Genomic DNA, 23,422 nt, shown 5'->3' with positions numbered 1-23,422 from the left:
ACAGGCATCATTCAGATATCACCGTCTTCAGCCGGCGATTCTGTGCAACATAAGAACAATCTCAGTGGCAGTTCCGCCGCTTGATCATTCTCATAGGCGGCGGGAGGGGACATCCCCCCTTCCCGCCGCCATCCGGTGCTTCTCCGGGCTCTCCCGTGCCATCGGGGGCCCGAAGAGCGAATCGGCCGGCGTTCGTTGGGAAAGCATAGAGATGACTGGTCACCAGTCATCTCTATGACCGTCGGAGGTCCGGGCGCGACGTTATGACGTCACGCCCGGTAACGGAAGTAAACAAAGCCGCAATCGCGGCTGTCGGCATTAGATTGGTGAATTTTTTTCACCGATCTAATGCTTGTAAGCCTGGAGGAAAGATGTGGGGTCTTATTGACCCCACATCTCTCCATAAAGAGGACCTGAGACAGTGATTCCTATTACAAGGGATGTTTACATTCCTTGTATTAGGAAATAAAAGTGATAAAAAAAAAAATGTAAAATAAAGTGTTAAAATTAAAAAATAATATAAAAAAATAAATGTTTTTAAAACGCCCCTGTCCCCGGTAGCTCGCGCTTAGAAGTGAACTTGCATGCAAGTCCCGCCCACATATGTAAACGCTCTTCAAACCCCAAATGTGTGGTATCGTCGCGTGCGTTAGAGCGTGTGCAACAATACTAGCACTAGACCTCCTCTGTAACTCGAAAATAGTAACTTTTTAAAAAAATTAAAGCGTCGCCTATGGAGATTTTTAAGTACTGAAGTTTGGCGCCATTCCATGAGTGCGTGCAATATTAAAGTGTGACATGTTAGGTATCTATTTACTCGACGTAACATCATCTTTCACATTATACAAAAAAATTGGGCTAACTTTACTGTTTTGTTATTTTTTAATCCATGAAACCGTTTTTTTTCCCAAAAAAAAGGCATTTGAACTATTATTGCGCAAATACAGTGCGAGAAAAAAAGTTGCAATGTCCGCCATTTTATTCCCTAGGGTGTCTGCTAAAAAAAAATATATATAATGTTTGGGGGTTCTGATTAATTTTCTAGGGAAAAATTGAGATTTTTACATAAAGGAGAAAAGTGCCAAAATAGGCAAGTGGTTAAACACCTCTGTGGATGGAAATGGTATTGGTGAGTTCAAGCTATCTGATGAGGATTGTCCTCAGTGATTATATCTGCTTATACAGTCCAGGCATAGAGGTCTCACAAGGGATAATCGCTTCACAACAATCGGAGTCAGAATACTTTCTTACCTGTCCAGATCCATTTTTATGTCTGGGATGGCCTTTACCGAATGTGCAAATACAGATTGCCTGGTTCTAAGAAAACTGCTGCAACAATATTTGAAGGACGTCTATAGACTTGTTTCTGTCTTATCTGCTTTTATGCAAAAATTTGTGTCAGTTTCAGTAAAAACAAAAGTTAGCGTGAGGTCTGCTAAAGACTATTTTAAAATGGAATTTCTCATAATCAAACGTATCAAGATCTTTAAAATGCTTTTAGATATTGGTAGTGATTTCTGGTTTTGATGGACAGTAAAAGGACCAAAAAAAAGCTCTGTCTGTTCCCAAAAATCTTGTGTGTCATTTAAAAAAATATATATACTGTACAGTATATATTTCAGTACTTTTCCGTTATTCTCTCGATTATGGGTAACTTAGATCCATTGTGGAATAAGCTTGAAGAGTCTAATGTCTCGTACACACGATCGGAATTTCCGATGGAAAAAGTCAGACAGACTTTTTCCATCGGAAATTCCGACCGTGTGTATGCCCCATCGGAAATTTATTAGTTTACATAGAGAACATAGTTCTCTTTCCTCCAATGGAATTCCGTCGGAATTCCGATGTGAATTTGGTCGGACAAAGGTCTGATCGTGTGTACAGGGCATTAGAGTTTCCTGAAGCACACTATATTTGGCTTGGCTTGCCAATTACTTGCCAATATAATAAAGACAGTGGCGAGCGTGATTATAGTAAATATCTCCTAAACCGTGGAGGTTTAGGAGATATTTCAAGCACCTACAGGTAAGCCTTAATCTAGGCTTACCTGTAGGTTAAAGTGATTGTAGAGGGTTTAAAACCACTTTAAATTGGTATTTAACCTAAAACCAAAGATGAAATACATCATAGCTTACCAGTCATTAGCTGTAGTGGCTGAATTATCTTATTTTTTGGGGATTTTCCTTTTTTCCCCCCCCAATGATCTGGCCAGTAACACACCTCCTGTATTAGAGTTCCCCTGCTCTGCATGAATGCACACAGGGGGCAGATTTGGACAGCAGCATTGTCAGTTTGGGGTGAGGGGAGTGTTAGAAGTACTAGCAGATTTAAATACACTAACAAACCGAAGCTGAACTCCAGCTCACATTTTATAATCGGTTACAGCAAACAGTTTTTTTTCTTTTTGAGGTAAAGTTTTTACATAATTAATAGTTTGATAGTTTTAAGCACCCCTACCAGTTTCAAATTGTCTCTCTCATACATGTAACTACAAGGGAGCTTTTTTGTTGAAAACCATCAGATGGCTAGATCACCAGATGAAAATAAATGAAAGAAAGCCTAAAAATTAAAACTAATGCAGCCATCACAAATAAGATTGGGTAAGCTGCAATATAACAAATGTGTTTTTTTTGGGGGGTTTAATGCCAAGTTAAAGTGATTGTAAAGGTTCAAGTTTTTTTTTTTTTAAATAACAAACATATCATACTTACCTCTACTGTGCAGTTCGTTTTGCACAGAGTGGCCCCGAATACCATCTTCTGGGGTCCCTCAGCGGGTCTCGTGTATCCTCCCTGCATTAGATAACGCCTAACGTTACCTTGTGGGCACGCTCCCAAATCCAGCATTCGGTGTCCATATACATGAATGCCGGACTTTGCCCCGGCGCCCGCATCATTGGATTTCATTGACAACAGAGGGAGCCAATGGCTGCACTGCTATCAATCTATCCAATAAAGAGCCGAGAACCCTGGGCAGAGGAAGAGTGGGTCTCCGCTGTGTAAAATTCCAGGGCTTAGGTTAGTAAAACGGGGGGGGGGGGGGGGTCTAGGTGGCCGGTCACTGTCAGGATTTTTTTCACCTTAATACTTAGACAGGTTGGAAGCTAATCACCATTTCCTTTTTTTTTTTGGACACCTCCTATGTTTATATGTATGTTCCTCTCATTTTAAATTAAAATGAATTACTTTGATCCATTCAACTATCTTTGGCGAGTAGTTTGATATCCATTTTTGTAATATAAGTTTGCGGACCATATTCATAGTTCTCAGCCATATCACATTCATTTCAACTGGGAGTGTATCTTCTGGTATTATCCCTAACAATGCAATTTTTGGATCGAGCTGTACTTGTGTAGGAAATTCAAAGTATTAAATACACACTCCCAGTAGTGATGTAATTTGGGACATCACCACAGCATATGTGTAAGTGTACCTGTGGCAGTAGTACATCTTGGACAATTTAATGTAGTTGCTTTACCCCAGGAGTAGAGTTTTAAAGGAGTATAATGGGCTCTATGAAAGATAAATAGTAGGGATGAGCTTCGCGTTCGACTCAAACCCATGTTCGACTCGAACATTGCCTGTTCGATTGTTCAACGAAATTCAAACAAAACAGGTCGTTCGCGCCAAATTCGAGTGACGCGCCCAGGCCCATAATTCACTGCGCGCTGATGATTGGCCAAGCATGCACTATGACCCGCATGCTTGGCCAATCACAGCGAGCAAAAAACTGAGAGCCATAATTGGCCAAAGCCAGGGTGGCTGTGGCCAATTACGGCTCAGGGCTGTAGCACACGCCCCACACTATAAAAGGCCGCCTGCTGTGCGGACTTGTGTAGTGTGTTCCAGCGCTGGTTAAAGATCAGACAGAGAGAGAGAGAGATTGTCTTTTTCCTAGCTAGATAGAGCAGACAGGGTAGTCAGTTAAATTTACAGTGTGTAGAGGATATATATATATACATCCCAGGAGTTGTACATATATTTATACACTGTATAGTTTAGTTAGATTGGTTGTTCCTAATCTGTCAGGCAGTTGATTGTGCTAAATGCAATGTTCTCACTTACAGTGTGTAGAGGATATATATACATCCCAGGAGTTGTACATATATGTATACACTGTATAGTTTAGTTAGATTGGTTGTTCCTAATCTGTCAGGCAGTTGATTGTGCTAGCTGCAGTGTTCTCACGTGTTGGATTGCCCGTGTGCTCAGTGCAGGTAAATCCACTTGGTGGATAGTGCAAGTGTGCTGTTCATTCATTTGCAACTAAACCCACTTGGTGGATAGAGCAAGTGTGCTGCTCATTCATTTGCAACTAAATCCACTTGGTGGATAGTGCAAGTGTGCTGCTCATTCATTTGCAACTTAACCCACTTGTTGCACAGAGCTAGTGTGCTGCTCATTACTTTGTGACTGTGCTAGCTGCAGTGTTCTCACGTGTTGTATTAACCGTGTGCTCAGTGCAACTAAACCCACTTGGTGGATAGTGCAAGTGTGCTGCTCATTCATTTGCAACTAAACCCACTTGGTGCATAGTGCAAGTTTGATCATTACTTTGCAACTGAACCCACTTGGTTTAAAGTGCAAGTGTGCTAATTACTTTGCACCTAATCACACTTGGTTTATAGTGCAAGTGTGCTAATTACTTTGCACCTAAACCCATTTGGTTTATAGTGCCAGTGTGTTTATTACTTTGCACCTAAACCCATTTGTTGTATACTGCAAGTGTGCTCATTACTTTGCACCTAAACTCACTTGGTGTGTACTGCACGTGTCCTCTGCAGTTTGCACCTAAAGCTACGAGGTGTGTGTACTGACTTTGTCCTCTGCAGGCCATTATAATGTCTGGAAGGACAACAAAGAGAGGCAGAGAGTCACAAGGGCAAGCAGGCTCTGCATCTAGAGGCAACAGTGCTGGTGGTGGACATGGTGCATCCTCTTCAGCACGTGGCCATTGCACACGCTCGTCCTTCTTTTCGGGAGCTGGCTGTGTTGAGCCTCAACATGCAGACAAATTGGTAGAGTGGATGACCAAGCCATCCTCATCCTCGTCCTCATCCTCTCTCACCCAGGCTCAGGGTACTTTGTCTGGCAAATTAGCTGCCAAGGCGTCCTCTTCCCTCTGCTCAATGGCATCACTTACTCCTTCCCTAGTCCCACCATGTCCTCCTCAACTGTTTCAACACAGTGTTGGGTACATGCTGCATGCAAATGCGCAGTGTTTTGAAGGCTCCGATGATGGAACACATATAGAGGAAGGCAGTAATGTGAGCCCAGAAAGAGGGGGTGCCCGAGAGGGACAGCAATCTGGCAGTCATGTTCCCCCAGCTGCAGCATACTGCCAGGTTTTCGACAGTGATGAGGAGGGAGGGGATGATGAGGTCACTGACTGCACGTGGGTGCCTGATAGGAGAGAGGAAGAGGCACAGGCACATCTCCAAAGAGGCAGGATGCCCTCCAGGTCACAGCTTAAGGGCAGCACACCAACTGCATTACATCGTAGAGCTACGCCTGTGCAGGGCGCTGCTGTGTCTCAGCGTTACGCAAAAGTTCTTTGGTGTGGGCCTTTTTTGAGACATGTGCATCAGATCGCACCGTTGCTATTTGCAACATATGTCTCAAGCGTATCTTGCGTGGCCAAAACATCACCTGCTTGGGCACCACATGCTTGACCAGACAAATGTCGACCTGCCATTCAGTTCATTGGCAAGCATACCTGAAAGACCCACACCAAAGAACAAAGCGGACCTCCCCTTGCCCCTCATCAGCTGGGATCTCCAACCCCACTATACCCTCAGTCCTCTCTGAAGCCTGCACTGATAGGACTGAAGGTGTAGAATTAGGTGTGTCACAACCTATTAGTACATGTGGGCAATCTACTATCGGTACACCGATGTCAGATTGTACCAGCCAAATTTCCCTGCCCCAGCTGCTGCAGCGCCAAAAGAAGTACTCTCCCAGCCATCCACATGCCCAGCGGTTGAATGCTAGCTTAGCGAAATTGCTAGCACTTCAACTGCTGCCTTTTCAGTTGGTAGATTCTGCCCCCTTACGTGAGTTTGTGGAATGTGCGGTACTTTTTCTCATGGAAGGCGATTCCGACTCTCTACCGCCATGTGGAAGGCAATGTCCATGCCTCGCTGGACAGGGCGGTCAGTGGTAAGGTGTATATCACCGCTGACTCATGGTCCAGCAGGCATGGACAGGGACGTTACCTCTCTTACACGGCGCATTGGGTGACTCTGCTGCCAGCTGGGAAGGACGCAGGGCAAGGTACAGTAGTGTTGGAGGTTGTTCCGCCACCATGCCACCAAAACACTCCTACCGGTTGTGACACACCTCTCTCCTTCACCCCCTCCTCTTCTTCTTCCTATGTGGCCTCTTCCTGTGCTGATGTGTCCTCGGAACCAGCCGTGGTGTACGAGGGGCTACGCAGGAATGCAGGCAAAGAGATGCCATGTGGTTCTAGAGCTGGTGTGCTTGGGAGACAGGAGCCACACTGGGGCAGAGGTTCTGTCAGCTCTGCAGGGGCAGGCTCAGAGGTGGTTGACGCCACGCCAGCTTAAGCCAATAATGGTGGTTAGCGACAATGGCACCAACCTCCTCTTTGCCCTGCGACAGGGACAACTGACCCATGTGCCCTGTTTTGCTCATGTTTTAAATTTGGTGGTGCAGCGGTTCTTGGGCAGGTACCCGGGCTTACAGGATGCCTGAAGCAGGCCAGGAAAGTCTGTGCATTTCCAAAGGTCATATAATGCCACTGCTCGGCTGACAGACCTCCAAAGGGAATACAACCTGCTCAAGAACCGCCTAATCTGTGACATGCCCACCAGATGGGACTCTACATTGGCCATGCTGCAGCGGCTGCACGCGCAGCAGAGGGTCATCAATGAGTACCTGTGTCAATATGGCAGCAGAACAGGGTCAGGGGAGCTTGGTTTTTTTTCCCCACGCCAGTGGGCCTTGACCAGGGATGCATGCACTGTCCTGTCACCATTTGAGGAGGCCACAAGGATGGTGAGCAGTGACAGTGCATGCATCAGTGAGACTGTCCCTCTTATTCACATGTTGGAGCACACGCTACGTGGAATAATGGACAGGGCCCTTGAGGCAGAACAGAGGGAGGAAGAGGAGGACTTCCTTACCTCTCAAGGCCCCCTTTATCCAGACAGTGGTCCTGCTTGCCCGCTTAGCACACAGGAAGAGGAGGAGGAGGAGGCGGATTGTATCATCAGCATGGAGATGGAGCCTATCACTCAGCATCAGCAGCAGCAGTCTTCAAGGGATCATTTACAGTCCCAAGGAACCCATGGACTTTTACGTGGCTGGGATGAGGTGGCTGCGGATTCTGTCGTCCTCAGTGACCCAGAGGACTGTGCCCCGAATGCCTCAGCAAACCTAGGCTGCATGGCCTCCCTGATCCTGCAAAGCCTGCGTAACGATCCTCGTATTCGTGGTATCAAGGAGAGGGATCATTACTGGCTGGCAACTCTCCTTGATCCACTTTACCAGAGTAAGGTTGCGGAGCTTATCTTGCCGTCGCAGAGGGAGCAGAAGATGAAACATCTTCGGGAGGCCTTGCAGAAAGGTCTGTGCAACGCGTTCCCAGAACCTGGGGATTACCAAATCCTGGTCCTGGACAACGTGTTGCTGAGGCTTCGGTGAGTCACAGAAGGAGCGGTGGAGAAGGTGGCCGTTTGACCAATGCGTTCAGACAATTTTTTAGTCCGCAGCCCAAGGTATGACCGGTTCCAGCAACCATCGCCAGCGTCTGGTTTACATGGTGTGGGAATACCTAGGGGCAAGATCAGACTTGGACACCTTCCCCACCGAAAATCCTCTGGCTTACTGGGTCTTGAGGATGGATCACTGGCCAGAGCTTGCACAGTATGCAATTGAGCTACTGGCTTGTCCTGCATCCAGCGTTCTTTCAGAACGCACATTCAGTGCTGCTGGAGGCTTTGTGATCGGTCACAGGGTGCGCCTCTCCACCGACTCCATCGATCGACTGACCTTCATAAAAATGAATCAGGCTTGGATCAACACCAGCTACCAAGCACCTGATGCTGATGTAACTAAATAATTTTTTGGAAGTGTCAGATCCCTTGGAGACTGCCTATGCTAATGCTGAGTGACTATCCTGTTATGCTGACTGAATATCCTTTTCCTCCTCAATGTTCTTGCTGATAGCTAGTAAGAACATTGTTGGTTCTGGGCACCGCCACCAGTGCCTAAGGCCCAATTTTTCTGCCCGTGTTTAACAGGGGCGTGTAATAACAATTTTTAATGCAATACTTTGCATGTGGTACTTTGCTGCGCTCCAATTACAGTATCTGTGAGGGGTTGCAGTGTTGTGGCACCGCCACCAGTGCCTAAGGCCCAATTTTTCTGCCCCTATCTAACAGGGGCGTGTAATAACAATTTTGAATGCAATACTTTGCATGTGGCTCTTTGCTGCACTCCAATTACAGTATCTGTGAGGGGTTGCAGTGTTGTGGCACCAGCACCAGTGGCTAAGCCCCAATTTTTCTTCCCCTGTTCAACAGGGGCGTGTAATTACAATTCTTGATCTAATATTTCACAGCAGGGCGTTCCAGCGCCCACTAAGACTAACTGTGAGGGCTTACAGTGTTGTGGCAACACCTAGGGCCCAAATTTCTGCAGAGTATATACGGCAGGCCCCTACTTTTAAACATCCAACTTACAAACGACTCCTACTTGCAAATGGATGAAGACAACAGGAAGTGAGAGGAAATCTACCCCCTAGGAAGGGAAATTCTCTTCTGCAAAAGGTGTCTCTTGTCCACTGATGCTTTATCACAATCCTTGTTTCACAAAAAAACGTTTTTTTCAAAAAAACATTTGTCTTTGGGACAGAAAGTGAGGTGCAATCTTCTGAACAGATGCACACAGACAGCAAAACAAATGTTACAGGGGTGATAATCCTTCTCTATGTTTTCAGAAAAGCTTAAAAAAAGATTTTATGGCTAAAGCTACACTTTAAAGAAGTACCATTTGAAAATGACAAACAGATTCTACTTAACAACAAACCTACAGTCCCTGTCTTGTTTGCACCGCCTGTATACTGCTGTTCAAAGTATATAGGGCCAAAGGGGCTTTTTAATGACCTGGGGGGAGGGGGGTGGGGAAACCTATGCTATTTTTCATTTTTTTTTTTCATTTTAAGCATCATTAAAATCGCTGCTCCAGAAAAAACTACAGTTTTTAAAACTTTTTTTCCATTGATACATGTTCCCTGGGGCAAGACCCGGGCCCCCCAAACCCGTTTTCCAACAATAACTTGTATATTGGGCTTTAAAATTAGCACTTTTGAATTCGAACGTTCGAGTCCCATAGACATCAATGGTGTTTGATACGTTCGCGCGAACGTTAGGTCCGTTCGAAGGTTCTGGTGCGAAACGAACACAGGGGTGTTCGGCTCATCCCTAATGAATAGCTGAGTCAAACACTGTAAGGAGGATAAGGATACTTTAAATACATTTTTCAAAGCTTGTCCCCACTCCTCATAACTAAGTGTCTCAAAATCTTTTAGCCGCCATCCAAAACTACCCACTTGTAGATTAGCTCTAACTATCATTTGTATAGAAATATATATATTTCCTATGAGTCCCTGTTTAGCACATCTTAGGCCGTGTACAGACAACCGAACATGTCCGAGCGGACATGATTCCAGCGGGCTGTTTTTAAAACAAGTCCAGAAATATTTGCCCGCTGGAAAAAGGCCCGGCGGGCAAATGTATGCTGGAATCCTGTCCGCTCGGGCCTACACACGACCGAACATGTCTGCTGAAACTGGTCCGCGGACCAGTTTCAGCAGACATGTTCGGTCGTGTGCAATTGTCGTGTGCGGTGTGTGCAATTGTCGTGTGCAATTGTCGTGTGCGGTCGTGTGCAATTGTCGTGTGCAGTCGTGTGCACTGCACGCCCCTGCAATTGTCAGTTAAAGCGATGCAGTGCCGTTTCGCAAAAAATGGACCGGTCATGAAGGGGCAAATCCTTCTGGGGATGAAGTGGTTAAGTTCAACATTAAAACTTTGAAAAGACCAAAACTGAATGGCACCCAATTTCTGTTCAAAACTCCCCATTATAGCCATGGACTCAATGCTAGCTTTCTCCCGGCCTTTGGAAGTATTATCCTGCTTTACAGGGGGGTACAGGGGGAGTGCTACAGGTGTGTTACTACAATTTTCTCTTTGAGAAAATAGCCTTGGTAAATATTAGGTCCTTTAGTATTATAGCTTCCATATACATAGGAGACAGGGGTTGTATTTTTGTATTTTTTTTTTAAGTGGGAATTAATACCTCTCAAAAATACAACAGTAGATTCATATTTAAAAACAAATGTGTTGCCTATTCTCCCCACAATTTTTCTATTTTAGCATGTCTTTTGCTATTGTTCCATTTTAACAGGAAACCTCTTAAAATAAAACACCTATTCAGGTTTCTAGCATGTGAGGGTTTGCACATTTTGATAACAAAAAATACATACAGTATCCATGAAAAATGCTGTGGGTAAAACAACGAGCACTGATCATAAAGGGCAGTGCATTATGACATGTTTTAGTATGGCATGTGATTAGTAGCGTATTTTGAAATCTAACTGGAGACATGGTAGGTAGGCTGATGGAACAAAACTGCAGTGCCAGTGGTGTGTAAGGACATGTCTTGCCTGCAGGCATATCTAACATGACAGAAGCTGGATGTTATACTGCACTATTGTTTATTACGATAGCGGTTCTGTTTTGCAGTTAAAATATATTGTGTATGGCAAGTAAGCCCCATTCTTTTTAGATTTTTTTTGTTTTAGGCAATAAGAGAGTTAAACTACCAAGACTATCAAGCTACCTTGCTTGAACAATATGGCATAGTCATCTGTCTTGATATGGAGTCAGAATTAACAATCAGTGTAACTACCTACTTGAAATATGGTTACTTGGAGCTTTTCCTCCCTGCAACTCATGTATTATTCAAGGCACATTCACCACTGAAAGATGCAGTAGAAACTGCATGATCATTTCATGTGACAGAGACATTGCAAATTGTTCTCTAATCTCAGCAACATATTTCCTTCTTGAGCTTTAACACTGAAGGCTTTTGATTTTTAAAAAAATGTTGGGTTATAAATGCATGAAAATACGTATCAAAAACATAATACATTATGAATATAATGTTTACTGAATATGGTCTCTCCCTTTGTTCTAGTTTAGACCTGTGTCATTCCTTCTAGTTGCCTTTATTTTACTGTACCATATTGGATTCCTTGCTAAGCCTTCTCCAGGTAGCAGTCTTTCTGCTATCTTAGATTCTATATGACACACAATACAAAGCAGTTCTTTCAGAACAGAATTAGGTTTACAGTATTTAAAATGTATGTGAATAGGAAAGGGTAATTTCCACTCCAAATAATAAAGTGAGATTACTAAATGTGAAACAATACAATTAATATCTAACACAAAGCTGCTCCTCAGGTTACAGGGGTGAGCTGTGTAATTGGTGATAGGAATGGGGGGAAGAGGGTGCTAGGGTCCCTGTACGGAACCAGTACTAATCATGCCCCCCTTATGACGTGCTAAGCACGAAACATATGTCGGCGGCTTCAATCTGGTCACATCTAATTCCAGATGATCCCAGCACTTGTCAAGCCAGTCTAACTACAGGACAACCAGCCGCAAACCACACGGTGATGAGTGAGGTTCTCCATTGAGGATTTTTTGACATGTACACAGTCCCAGTGCCGAGCAGGCACCTTTTCAAGTAAGAGGCCAATCAGCTGTATGGTTTTAATGTCTTTTAATTAAACGGTATCACGCTATGGGTTCCCATTTGTTTTTTATGGTTTGAACACACACCGCACATGTCATTGGAGTCCTGGTTTCAGTCCATGCCGCAGAGTGTGCAGGCACTTATCCTGCCCAGCGTACATGACCTACTTTTTCACTAAAGGGGTCTATGTGTTGTGGTAAGCGCACTATTACTCCAGAGCACTTCGGGTGTAAATGAATAGATGGTGCAAGCTGTTCTTATCACTTGGGAATGAGATTGCATGACAAGCTCCAGAAGAATAATCAATATATGTTGTTTCATCAAGAATTGAATGCTGGACTTTTTATTCGTAATTCTTTTATATTGGGACTTTCACTGAATTTTCATTTTTATTGTTGGTTTCAATACCCAATTTATATTGGATTCACCGCACTCACATATAACACTGTGTGATTAGTACTGGTTTCGTACAGGGACCCTAGCGCCCTCTTCCCCCCATTCCTATCATTTAAAATGTATGGATTGTCATTTTGCCCAAAATAAACCATCCACAAGTTAGACTGATTATGAAAAGCTTATTAATTGATTTATGTAGTAATAAAAATAATTGCTAATTACATTGCGATGTTACCCCAGGTACTTCCGTATTCTCACTGTGATGACGCAGTATTATTTTGCGAGCTCAGGAAGAGCTGGTTCTCCCGATGTTAATCATTTGTGGTAACATATGTCTGTGGTAACATATGTCATCTTTTCCCATGTGAACTGTGGCATTACTCTTTTGTGTGAGAGGATTTTGAATCTGAGGTTGATCTTTTGACACCGATGTACTGATACATTCCCTATAAGTACTCTGTTATGCTGTCATTACACCCAATGGGTTGTTGTGTGTACTTTTTGTTTTTGATATTTAATGTACCTTTTTGATAAAAAAAAAATAATAATTTCTAAATAAAGAATGCATAAAAAAGGCCTCATGCACACTGGATATTAAAATAATGTTATAAAAATGGCAGTAGCTTTGCAGTGAGTTTTTCAATACAGTTTTTTAGCGTTTACTAGCATTTTTTATTGTTTTTTCTGCGTTAGCTGTCAGCAGCAGGAGCTATTTTTAGAATACAGTATACCTGCAGGAGGGATTCCTACATCCATGTAGTTTAAATGGATGTAGGAATCTGTTTCCTTTTTTATGTCCGGATTTACTTTTGTCATTGCATATTCATACAGTACAGACCACAAGTTTGGACACACCTTCTCATTCAAAGAGTTTTCTTAATTTTCATGACTATTCATGAAACACCGAAGGCATCAAAACTATGAATTAACACATGTGGAATTATATGGAATTATACATAACAAATAAGTGTGAAACAACTGAAAATATATTTCATATTCTAGGTTCTTCAAAGTAACCACCTTTTGCAGCAGACACATCTCTAGAACTGTTAAGAGGAGACTGTGTGAATCAGGCCTTCATGGTAGAATATCTGCTAGGAAACCACTGCTAAAGAAAGGCAACAAGCAGAAGAGACTTGTTTGGGCTAAAGAACACAAGGAATGGACATTAGACCAGTGGAAATCTGTGCTTTGGTCTGATGAGTCCAAACTTGAGATCTTTGGTTCCAACCCCCGTGTCTTTGTGCGACGCAGAAAAGGTGAAGGGATGGACTCTACATGCCTGGTTCCCACCGTGAAGCATGGAGGAGGAGGTGTGATGGTGTGGGGGTGCTGTTGGGGATTTAATCAAAATTGAAAGCATACTGAACCAGCATGGCTACCACAGCATCTTGCAGCGGCATGCTATTCCATCCGGTTTGCGTTTAGTTGGACCATCATTTATTTTTCAACAGGACAATGACCCCAAACACACCTCCAGGCTGTGTAAGGGCTATTTGACCAAGAAGGAGAGTGATGGGGTGCTGCGCCAGGTGACTACCTCTTGAAGCTCATCAAGAGAATGCCAAGAGTGTGCCAAGCAGTAATCAAAGCAAAAGGTGGCTACTTTGAAGAACCTAGAATATGAAATATATTTTCAGTTGTTTCACACTTTCATAGTTTTGATGCCTTCAGTGTGAATCTACAATAAAGAAAAGTCTATGAATGAGAAGGTGTCCAAACTTTTGGTCTGTACTGTATACACAGACAACAAATACTTCTAGATCAGTTTTTGTAACTTATAAATTAGATTAAAACCCTAACTAATTGACATTTAGTTTGCGAAGGCTAAACCTACTCCCACCCCTATTCCAAGAGTAGTGTATCTACTCTGTGAAAGAACTGTCCAGCACCCAGTTTATGTGCCTCCGTCAAGCTAGAGCTTCCTCCAGTCTGGACCACGGAACCAGATATTAAAGCTGAATATTGTACCCAAGAATCTAGACAACACTAGCTTAGGTGCTCTGGAACTGAAACTCACTTAATTGAAAACTCACACAAATTTTATATCGCACACAGGACCAGGTAGGACGTGATCACATTACCCTAACAATACAAACTGTAAACAGGAATATAATTAAAACAGCTAAGGAATAACCAACATAAACATAATCTAGGTAAGCTAATCAACATAAACATATAACATTCCACAATGGCTCGATAATAGGTACAATGGTCACAATTTTAATCTCACCTCCAAAAGATGATCAGACAGACAGAGACAATGGGTGACTCAATTAACAATGGGGATGCACACCTAGGAGGCATACAATGGGACAAAGACACTTAACACAACACCTTAAACAGATTATACTGTATTAAAAGATCACAGAATCAGGTTGCTTTGAGCTGATGATATTAACAATCTAAAGCAGTCATTTCTGGTTTGGGCATAAAGACCTAAAGACCCTATATATATATATATATATATATATATATATATATATATATATATAGGTCACCCAGTTCCCGGAGTCTGTGTGTTTTGGGGAAACATGGACTTGAATCCAAAGCAAAGTTCCCCCAGGAACACACCTTCCAAAGAGAAGTGTTCCACTTAAAAGCCATGGCCTATAGTCAGTAGGCAAGGCCACCCTGCAGCAGTCCCCTCCAAAAGTCCCTGTTCTGGTTGGGACTGTCACACTTACCTACCAGTCACATGATCAGGGCCCAATACCAGTTTCAGTGCGGAGGAGGGGCAGTCAACAATGGATGCTCCATAGTAAGCCTATGGGTGATGTCACTGCATCGTTGTTTTCAACCCTTGTTGGCGATCTCTCTTCTTCACTGAAGCCATTGCTGAAGAGATCAAATGACCAGACCTGAGCAGCTTCAGAATAGGTAAGTATAAGCATCTTTTCTAGAATGGACCTGGGAGTAGGTTTAGCCTTAGTTTTTGGCTTAACTTTTTTCATCCTTAGTTGCATATCAGCACTGCTACTCTGCACATCATTTAATTTCTCTGGTGGGTTTCCTGATGCTGACAACAATGTACCATACCTGCGCACCACCATGACTATTTGTTGTCTTTAATAGAACATGTAACAGGGTGACAATGCAGGAGAATGAATGGGAGACTAGGACAAAGTGTTGACGTCAGGATTGCCAGGTATTATTTTTTTTAAAATCAGAAGATTTTACAATATTACACATTATTTTGGAATTTAACAAGTAAATACTTATATGGGGTCTTAGTGATCAGTTTTACATCTACTTTAAGTTGTCACAAAGCTGGATGTCAGCTTTCTTTTATGGTTCCTGAGGAGCTCTCAGCTTCCTAAAGTTAGTGGTGTAGATGGGCTGCAAAAATAAAAGTGCTGTGTCTACACTCCATGATGTACTGTATCAGGTGTGGCTGCAAGAATGACATGCTCTGACATATGGCCTAGCCATAATTATAGTAGTGCATCTTTAGCAGAGTCCAGAATTTATATTAACCACCATAAGACGATACAAAGGCCACTGTTTGAATATGCAACTAATGTGTTCAGCAAACACATGACAGCAGATGCTGACTTGTCTATTTTGGACATCTGAGTAAGTGTCAGTAAGGAATGCTTGCACACTCCCTGTCTGAAGGAAGCAAAAGTATGACAGGAATCTCTTTTCCATGTCACTAGTATACTGAGATTGATGTTCTTTTTTATTTTTTTATTAAGTAGAAAAAGAAAATGAAATAAACCCACTTAGCCCAACTGACTGATATTAGTGTACAAACAGTCCATACACACTTAAGATAGTAATTCTTGTTTTAAAGGAATCCTGGCATAAACGGGTGTATGAACGCTACTATTTCTGACTCTCCTTCTAAAATAGTATATGATTTCCTTTTTGATGCTTTGGGTTCGATACTTTGAGTCACTTACTTAGAACACAGGTAAAATATTTCTTTTAATTGTCTCTGACTCTCTTTTCTGTATGCCTGTTCTAAGTGTGTGACTCAGGATTACGGAAGCGAAACACAGCCAGGCAACTAGTCTTTTCAAAAGAAAGTAAGCAGTGGCAGCCCCATATTTTACCCATAGCAGATAATCTTTATCTGGTATTTTAACCATTCAGATTTGTTCATTGTGTATATTACATACAATTTACTAAAATGCATTTGTGTTCACCTACGCATTCTTTTCAGTAAGGCATTCAAACTGTTTCGATTATTGTGCTTAGCAAATGTTTAACTTATAAATGCATTATTAACTAGTGACTTAATGATGGAAGGCACAGTGCAACATTAACTTTACCATTCCTAAGTAAAATGATTGACCTTATTGTTGAAATCATCAGACCCATATAAAAGTTGCTGAAATTGTGGAAGTATTTGACATTTTTTTTTTTTTTTTTTTTACATTATTCAATGCCCATATGCTTGTTATATAAAAGAGATAACAAACTATTGTAACCTCAAATACCATATTCACAAATTGCAAGTGGAAGTGAGATACCTATAGATGTAAGATCACATATTCTCAGTGCCTGCAGCGGATTCTTCAGTTATCTCTTAGGAAGAATTCAGCAGGGAGGATGTGGGCACAAAAGCTCTGTACAAATGAATGAGATCATGAGTGCCAAACTTGTGTAGAAGTTATATTTGTGTCCGTGTTTTGTGGTTTTGTGAAGTGCAGACCTGCTAGTGGGTTGTTCTGTTGCCCTCTCCTACCGCTACCTGTACATAGTACATTACCTATCCCATTATAAGATAATAAAATCTTGACAAGGCCTGTTAACTGATACTTGGCCAAAATACAGTTGTGTATACAGGATGTTCTGGTTTGATTGATGTTTCTTCATCACCCAATAAAGAAACATTTCTATATCATAACTAAGACAGCGTTTGTAAAGTCATTATCAATATCAATGTGTCCAGTTTTTATTCCCAACCACATGATTATAGCTTATAAACCTTCAATCTGGTAAAACATATTTAAGCCAAAACTTTTTATTTTTAATTTTGGATGGAGAAAAGAGGGCTTAAAAACCAATGTATTTTTTATTTGTTTTGCTGTCTGTGTCCCTTTGATACATTTTTCCTTTACTTGCTGCCTTAAAGGCTTGTTTTTCCTTTTTTTTTAAATAACAACAAACATATTAAACATTGAGTGCCCCCTCAGCCAGCAGCTTGCTACAGGGTGCACCAGAGCTGAGTCAGAGCTCTGTGTATCCATTCAAACACGGAGCCCGACCGAAACCTGCCCCCTCCCCCCCTTGATTGGCTGACTGACGTTGATTGACAGCCACGGGAGCCAATGGCACCACTGCTGTGTCTCAGCCAATCAGGAGGCGTGTCTGGGACAGCTAAGACACTTGTGGACATTGCTACAGAGAGAAGGAGCTCAGGTAAGTAATTGGGTGTGCTGGGGATGCTGCTACACACAGAAGGTTTTTTATCTTAATGCATAGTATGCATTAGGATAAAAAACCTTCTGCTTTTACAACTCCTTTAAGAATCAACCGGAAGTGCGAATATATCTCTCCACAGGACAAGAAATCCTCTCTTAGACAGTTGACATTGGAACAAGCTTCCTGTCTTTCACATTTTCTGAACCTCCACCAATAGGAACAGAGACAGAAATAAATGCTTCCCTACGTTGAACGTACAAGATTTATTTTCCTATTTACAATAGTTTGGCCAATTCTTGGTCTTTCATCTGTATCAAATGACTTCAGTCACACGCTGCCTTCTGTAAACAATGTGCTATCCCTACCTTTTATGATTCTACAGCCTTTACTTTTTTTTTTTAGGATGATGAAGTTGTCCTTCAGTGCATTGCAACCATCCATAAGGAACAGAGGAAATTTTGTTTGGCAGCTGAGGGACTTGGGAATCGACTTTGCTTCTTGGAGCCAACATCAGAAGCCAAAGTAAGAAAAAAAATGTTCTTTTCTAAAAAATAAAAAATATAAAATACTACATAATTTCTGATGTGCCATGAACCCAGATACACTTCAAAGTATTGTTCCTTAAAATTGTAACTTTCCAAACAATGTAGAATTTGCAGATATACTGACCGTGCAAAATACATGCCACTATGATAAAGAGGTTGTGTTGTGGATTTAGGCAAATAAATACTTGATATGTACATTTTCCCCGCTTCATACTATGGTGTCCATTTATTAAACTTAAGATAAGCCACAATAGTGACTATAGTGGCTTATCTCCACTGTGCAGCAGTTAAATAAGCTGCAATGAGGAGTGGGGATGCTGGTCTCTGCTTCTCATCATAGCTCAGTGAGAAGTTGACAGTGGAGTCAATACAAACAGACACTTTTAATAGGTGCAATGTAAATGATCTCATTCTCTGCTTTTCCACCTGAGAGGTGATGATAGCAGGGAGAGAAGAGGAAACCAGCTATGAGGAAGCAATGACAATAAACAGGCTCGGCTCTGAGAGCTTTACACATGTTGAAGAACCGCGATTTGTAAAGGCAGGCCAGATCACGCTTTAAATAAAAGCACACCTTAAAACAGAAGTTTGGGTTTTAAAAAAAAATACGATTTATACTCACCTAGGTAGATGCAGCATTGATCCAATGCTACATCTGTCCTCCGACGGCTCTAAGACCGAGAACTGAGCGATCAAACACCACTGATCGCTCAGCTCTTGTCTTCAGGCTGGAAAGAGCATGTAACTATCAGTCCCTGGCTCTCTGCTCTGCCCCTCTGATGCTCACTTGAGCTCTGAGCTGTGGAGGGGTTGGAAGTGGCTGCATGAGGATCTGATCGGCTCTCTGAGATGCTGGGCCAGCTGTTGGTACAGGCATCTGGGTGGGTACCGACCATATGGCATCAGCCGACTGCGGGCTTTAACGTGCTGTTGGCTGAAAATGTTAAAATAGAAATAGGTGCGCATCCAAATATCTATGCAAGACAAAGTGCAAATTAAGGTCTGATGATGAATAAGCAAACTAAGATTGCATTAGTGAAAACACAAATCTAAAAATGATGTCCATATTAAGCAGTGTCCATAATAAGTTAGCTGCAGACGCTTCACTGTGATCAAAAATGCAGGTGTACAATCTTCATCAAGTGCTTCCACTAGGCAGATGAGAAATTATAGAAACGTGGCCGCTTACTTTTAAGTGGATGGGATCACTCACAGAGCGTGATACAATGACATATTTAAGAGAAAAAAGAAGGATGCTTCATGGTGTAATAAATTCTTAAAAAGGATTCCCTTTATTCCAAAAAATTGCTGGGTCACTGACATCAAAAAGCTGTTATCAGGAAAGTTTTTCAAACTTAGCTACTATGTAACCAGCCGCTAGCTGGGGTGTAGTGATGTTAAGTTCTATCGCTCCACCCGATGCTGCGTTTCTCCGTATGAGGCATCGACAGCTGCATAAAAGCTGGGGGGAGGAGCAGCAATGGCACGCTGATCTTCCCAATAAATGGCTGTGCAGGGGAGGCATGTCAGGACAAGTCTGATCAATGGAGGAGAGTGGATTCGCCACAAGATCACCGTTGCCGCTGGCAGCGGCAGAAGCGATCGCGTCTGCTCCTGTCTGTGGTATGGAGCTGAGTGAGAGAAAGATGGCCCCCACCCGTCTCCATACCATTGCAGGGCAGAAGCAATGTCAAAATGTCACTACCGCCCATAGCTCTCTTTTTTCAAACAACATTTTTTTATTGCATTTTAGTGTAAATATGAGATCTAAGGGCCAAATCCTCAGCCAGGCGGCGTAACTTAACTTTCAGCAGTTAAGTTACACTGACTTAAAGTTTTTACCTAAGTGCCTGATCCACAAAGCACTTACGTAAAAATTTCAAGCCGTGTAAGTTAAGTGCCGCCGTCGTAAGGCGTTCCTCCTCTCCGGGGGGCGTTTACAATTTAAATGAGGCGCGCTCCCGCGCCGGCCGTACTGCGCATGCGTGTGACGTCATTTTCCCGACGTGCATTGCGCGAACGTAATTGACGCCAGGCGGCTTTGTGGATTGCGACGGGACACTAAAGTTGCGACGGGTGAAAAAAAGACGCGCCGGGAAAACAAATAATTTAAAAAACAAATGACAGCGTCGCTCAGCATGCATTCCTGAGAGGGAGAACTCCATGCCAATTTTCAACGAAAAAACCGGCATGGGTTCCCCCCCCCAGGAGCATACCAGGCCCTTAGGTCTGTTATGGGTTGTAAGGAGACCCCCCCTCCGCCGAAAAATCGACGTAGGGGGTCCCCCTACAATCCATACCAGACCCGTATCCAAAGCACGCTACCCGGCCGGTCAGGAATGGGAGTGGGGACGAGCGAGCGCCCCCCCCCCCTCCTGAGCCGTGCCAGGCCGCATGCCCTCAACATGGGGGGGTTGGGTGCTCTGGGGCAGGGGGGCGCACTGCGGGCCCCCCCACCCCAGAGCACCCTGTCCCCATGTTGATGAGGACAGGACCTCTTCCCGACAACCCTTGCCGTTGGTTGTCGGGGTATGCGGGCGGGGGCTTATTGGAATCTGGGAGTCCCCTTTAATAAGGGGGCCCCCAGATACCGGCCCCCCACCCTAAGTGAATGGATATAGGGTACATCGTACCCCTATCCATTCACCTGTAGGCAAAAAGTAAAAGTTAATAAACACACAACACAAGGGTTTTTAAAATAATTTATTATTCTGCTCCGGATGCTGTCAGAACCTGTACTCACCGAGACCGAGATGCTGAGGGCGGCTCACCTTTGCGACCCTGTGCAGACCACTCCCTGGAGTTGGGACAGAGGAGAGACGGCACAAGGAGGCACCGGCGCCGGGAGCTGGCAGGAAGACTTGGTGCAGCTGACAGAAGCAGGGCAGGTGCAGAAGACTGGAGACAAGCGTTGGTCAGGCAGGAACTGGTAGGTGAGTCTGGTAGGGTCCACAGGAGATGAGGGCAAATCCGAGTCACAAGCCGAGGGTCAAGGGCAGGAGAGTTCAGAGGGAGTCCATGAGAGCAAGCCAAGGTCAAGGGGCAGGAGACAACAGCAATCCGGGTAACGTTAGCCAAAGGGTCAGAGGTTCCAGGTGAGAGGAGAGTCGTCAGGAATTCCGGGTCAAAACAGGCAGGTACGGCAACAGGTAAACACATAGGAGCTGAAGACAAACCAGCAACCTGTTCAGGGAAGGCTGCTGGTTTAAATAGGAATGTCCGGCCTCTGATTGGCCCCAGGGTTGCCGCATACGTGCACGTGCGCGCTTCCACGCACACGGCGCGCTGCCGTACCGCGCATGCGTGCGCGCAAACCACGCACAGGCATGCGCCGAAATGTCATTCTACTGGGCATGTGCGGGAATCTGTCAGAGATGGAGCTAGTACCCTGACAGTGCCCCCCCCCAAGGGGCGGACTCCGGACGCCCAAACTGGTCATTAACTCCGGGTGTTCCAGGTGAAAGGCCCGAATCAGGCGAGGGGCATGGAGATTCCGGGAAGGCTCCCAAGAGTTATCTTCAGGGGGATATCCCTTCCACTTTATAAGGTATTGCAACTGCCTTCCTCTTTTCCTGCAGCTCAAGATAGCCTCCACCTCAAATTCTTTTTCACCCTCAATCTCCACTGGTGGAGGTGGCAGTTCTTCTCTACCGTTGAAGGGGTCAGACACAACGGGCTTAAGCAGAGAGGCGTGAAACACAGGGTGGATCTTGTAGGACCTGGGTAAAGCCAACTCAAAAGCTACTGGGTTGATTTCTCGCCTGATCTCAAATGGCCCGATGAACCTTGGACCCAGCTTCCTAGAGGGAATAGGTAACTTGAGGTTAATGGCGGATAGCCAGACCTTCTCACCCACTTTGAAGACAGGGCAATCCTTCCTCCCCTTGTCATGGAACCTCTTATAGTCCTGCTGAGCTTGCTGCATGCTTTCCTGTAACTTCTGAAGGTTTTGCTGGATGCAGGTCACACGTTCCTGGACCGCTGGCACAGATGTTTCCGGGATGGAGTCCGGCAAAAAGGAAGGGTGGAAACCGAAGTTAGCCCAGAACGGGGTTTGGTTTGTGGAAGAATGTATGGAATTATTGTAAGCGAACTCGGCTGTAGATAACAAGGAGGACCAATCGTCTTGGGAGACTGAGCAAAAGCATCGTAGATACTGTTCTAGCGTTTGATTAGTGCGCTCTGTCTGGCCATTACTTTGAGGGTGATAGGCCGAGGACAGACAGATCTTCACTTCCAAAGCTCTGCAAAGTTCCTTCCAAAATTTGGATGTGAATTGAGTACCTCTGTCAGATACTATGCTTTTGGGCACTCCGTGGAGCTTGATAATCTCTTTAAAAAAGATTTTGGCTGTGTCTGCCGCGGAGGGCGTACCCACCATGGGCAAAAAATTCGCCATCTTGGACAGACGGTCCACCACGACTAGGATCGTGGTAAACCCGGCTGAAGGAGGCAAATCGACAATAAAGTCCATGGAGATGTCAATCCAGGGCCGTTCTGGGATAGGAAGGGGTTTCAGCAGCCCCCAGGTCTTCGTGTTTGGCCCCTTACTCCGCTGGCAGCGAATGCAGGAAGAGACATAATCCTTGCAGTCGGACCTCCATTTAGGCCACCAGAAGGAGCGAGAGATCAGTTCGGAAGTTTTACGGGTACCAAAATGGCCAGCCAATTTACGATCATGGAAGGTGCTGAGGATTAACTGTCTTGCCTCTGTTGGAACAAAAATCTTCCCACGAGACCACAGCAGGTCGTCCTTTTTCTTCAAGGAGGAAACCTCATGATCAGGGCACCGTTGGCATGCGGTCTTTAGAGCAGTCAACAAATCTGTTTGAGGGAGAAGCAAAAAATTTTGAGGTGACAGGATCGTGCTGGGCTCGGAAGTATCGGGCGTCTCTGGAAACATCCTGGAGAGGGCATCAGCTTTTCCATTTTTTGCGCCAGGAAGATAGGTAATATGGAAATTGAAGCGAGCAAAAAAAAGAGCCCAACGGGCTTGTCTGGGCCTAAGGCGTTTTGCAGACCGTAAGTATTCCAGGTTCCTGTGGTCAGTGAAAATGATAATGGGATGCGCTGCCCCCTCCAGCAGGTACCTCCACTCCTCCAGTGCAAATTTTATGGCCAGTAGTTCTCTATCGCCTACGTCGTAATTGTGCTCAGGGGGACTTAGTTTCCGAGAGGCGTAGGCTACTGGGTGAAGAAGCGACTTCGGTCCCTGTCTCTGGGAAAGAATAGCGCCTGTAGCAGATTCCGAGGCGTCCACTTCTAGAACAAAAGGTAACGTAGAATCCGGATGACAAAGTACAGGTGCCGAGGTAAAGGCCGTTT

General features: G+C 44.1%; 1 protein-coding gene across 11 annotated transcripts in view; it reads left to right on the top strand.

Moving 5' to 3' along the window:
• The window catches only part of LOC120920819 (ryanodine receptor 3), a 692,572-nt gene that overhangs the window by 117,544 nt on the left and 551,606 nt on the right, over nt 1–23,422 (top strand). For all 11 annotated transcript variants that reach the window (XM_040333156.1, XM_040333154.1, XM_040333152.1 and 8 more), the window contains exon 2: nt 17,955–18,074. In XM_040333156.1, the coding sequence (XP_040189090.1) occupies nt 17,955–18,074 (120 nt within the window). The remainder of the gene's footprint in view (nt 1–17,954; nt 18,075–23,422) is intronic.

Source organism: Rana temporaria, chromosome 13 (genome assembly GCF_905171775.1).
Source record: "Rana temporaria chromosome 13, aRanTem1.1, whole genome shotgun sequence".
In the NCBI taxonomy this organism is placed as follows: Eukaryota; Metazoa; Chordata; class Amphibia; order Anura; family Ranidae; genus Rana; species Rana temporaria.
This window is presented reverse-complemented; position numbering and strand designations above follow the sequence as displayed.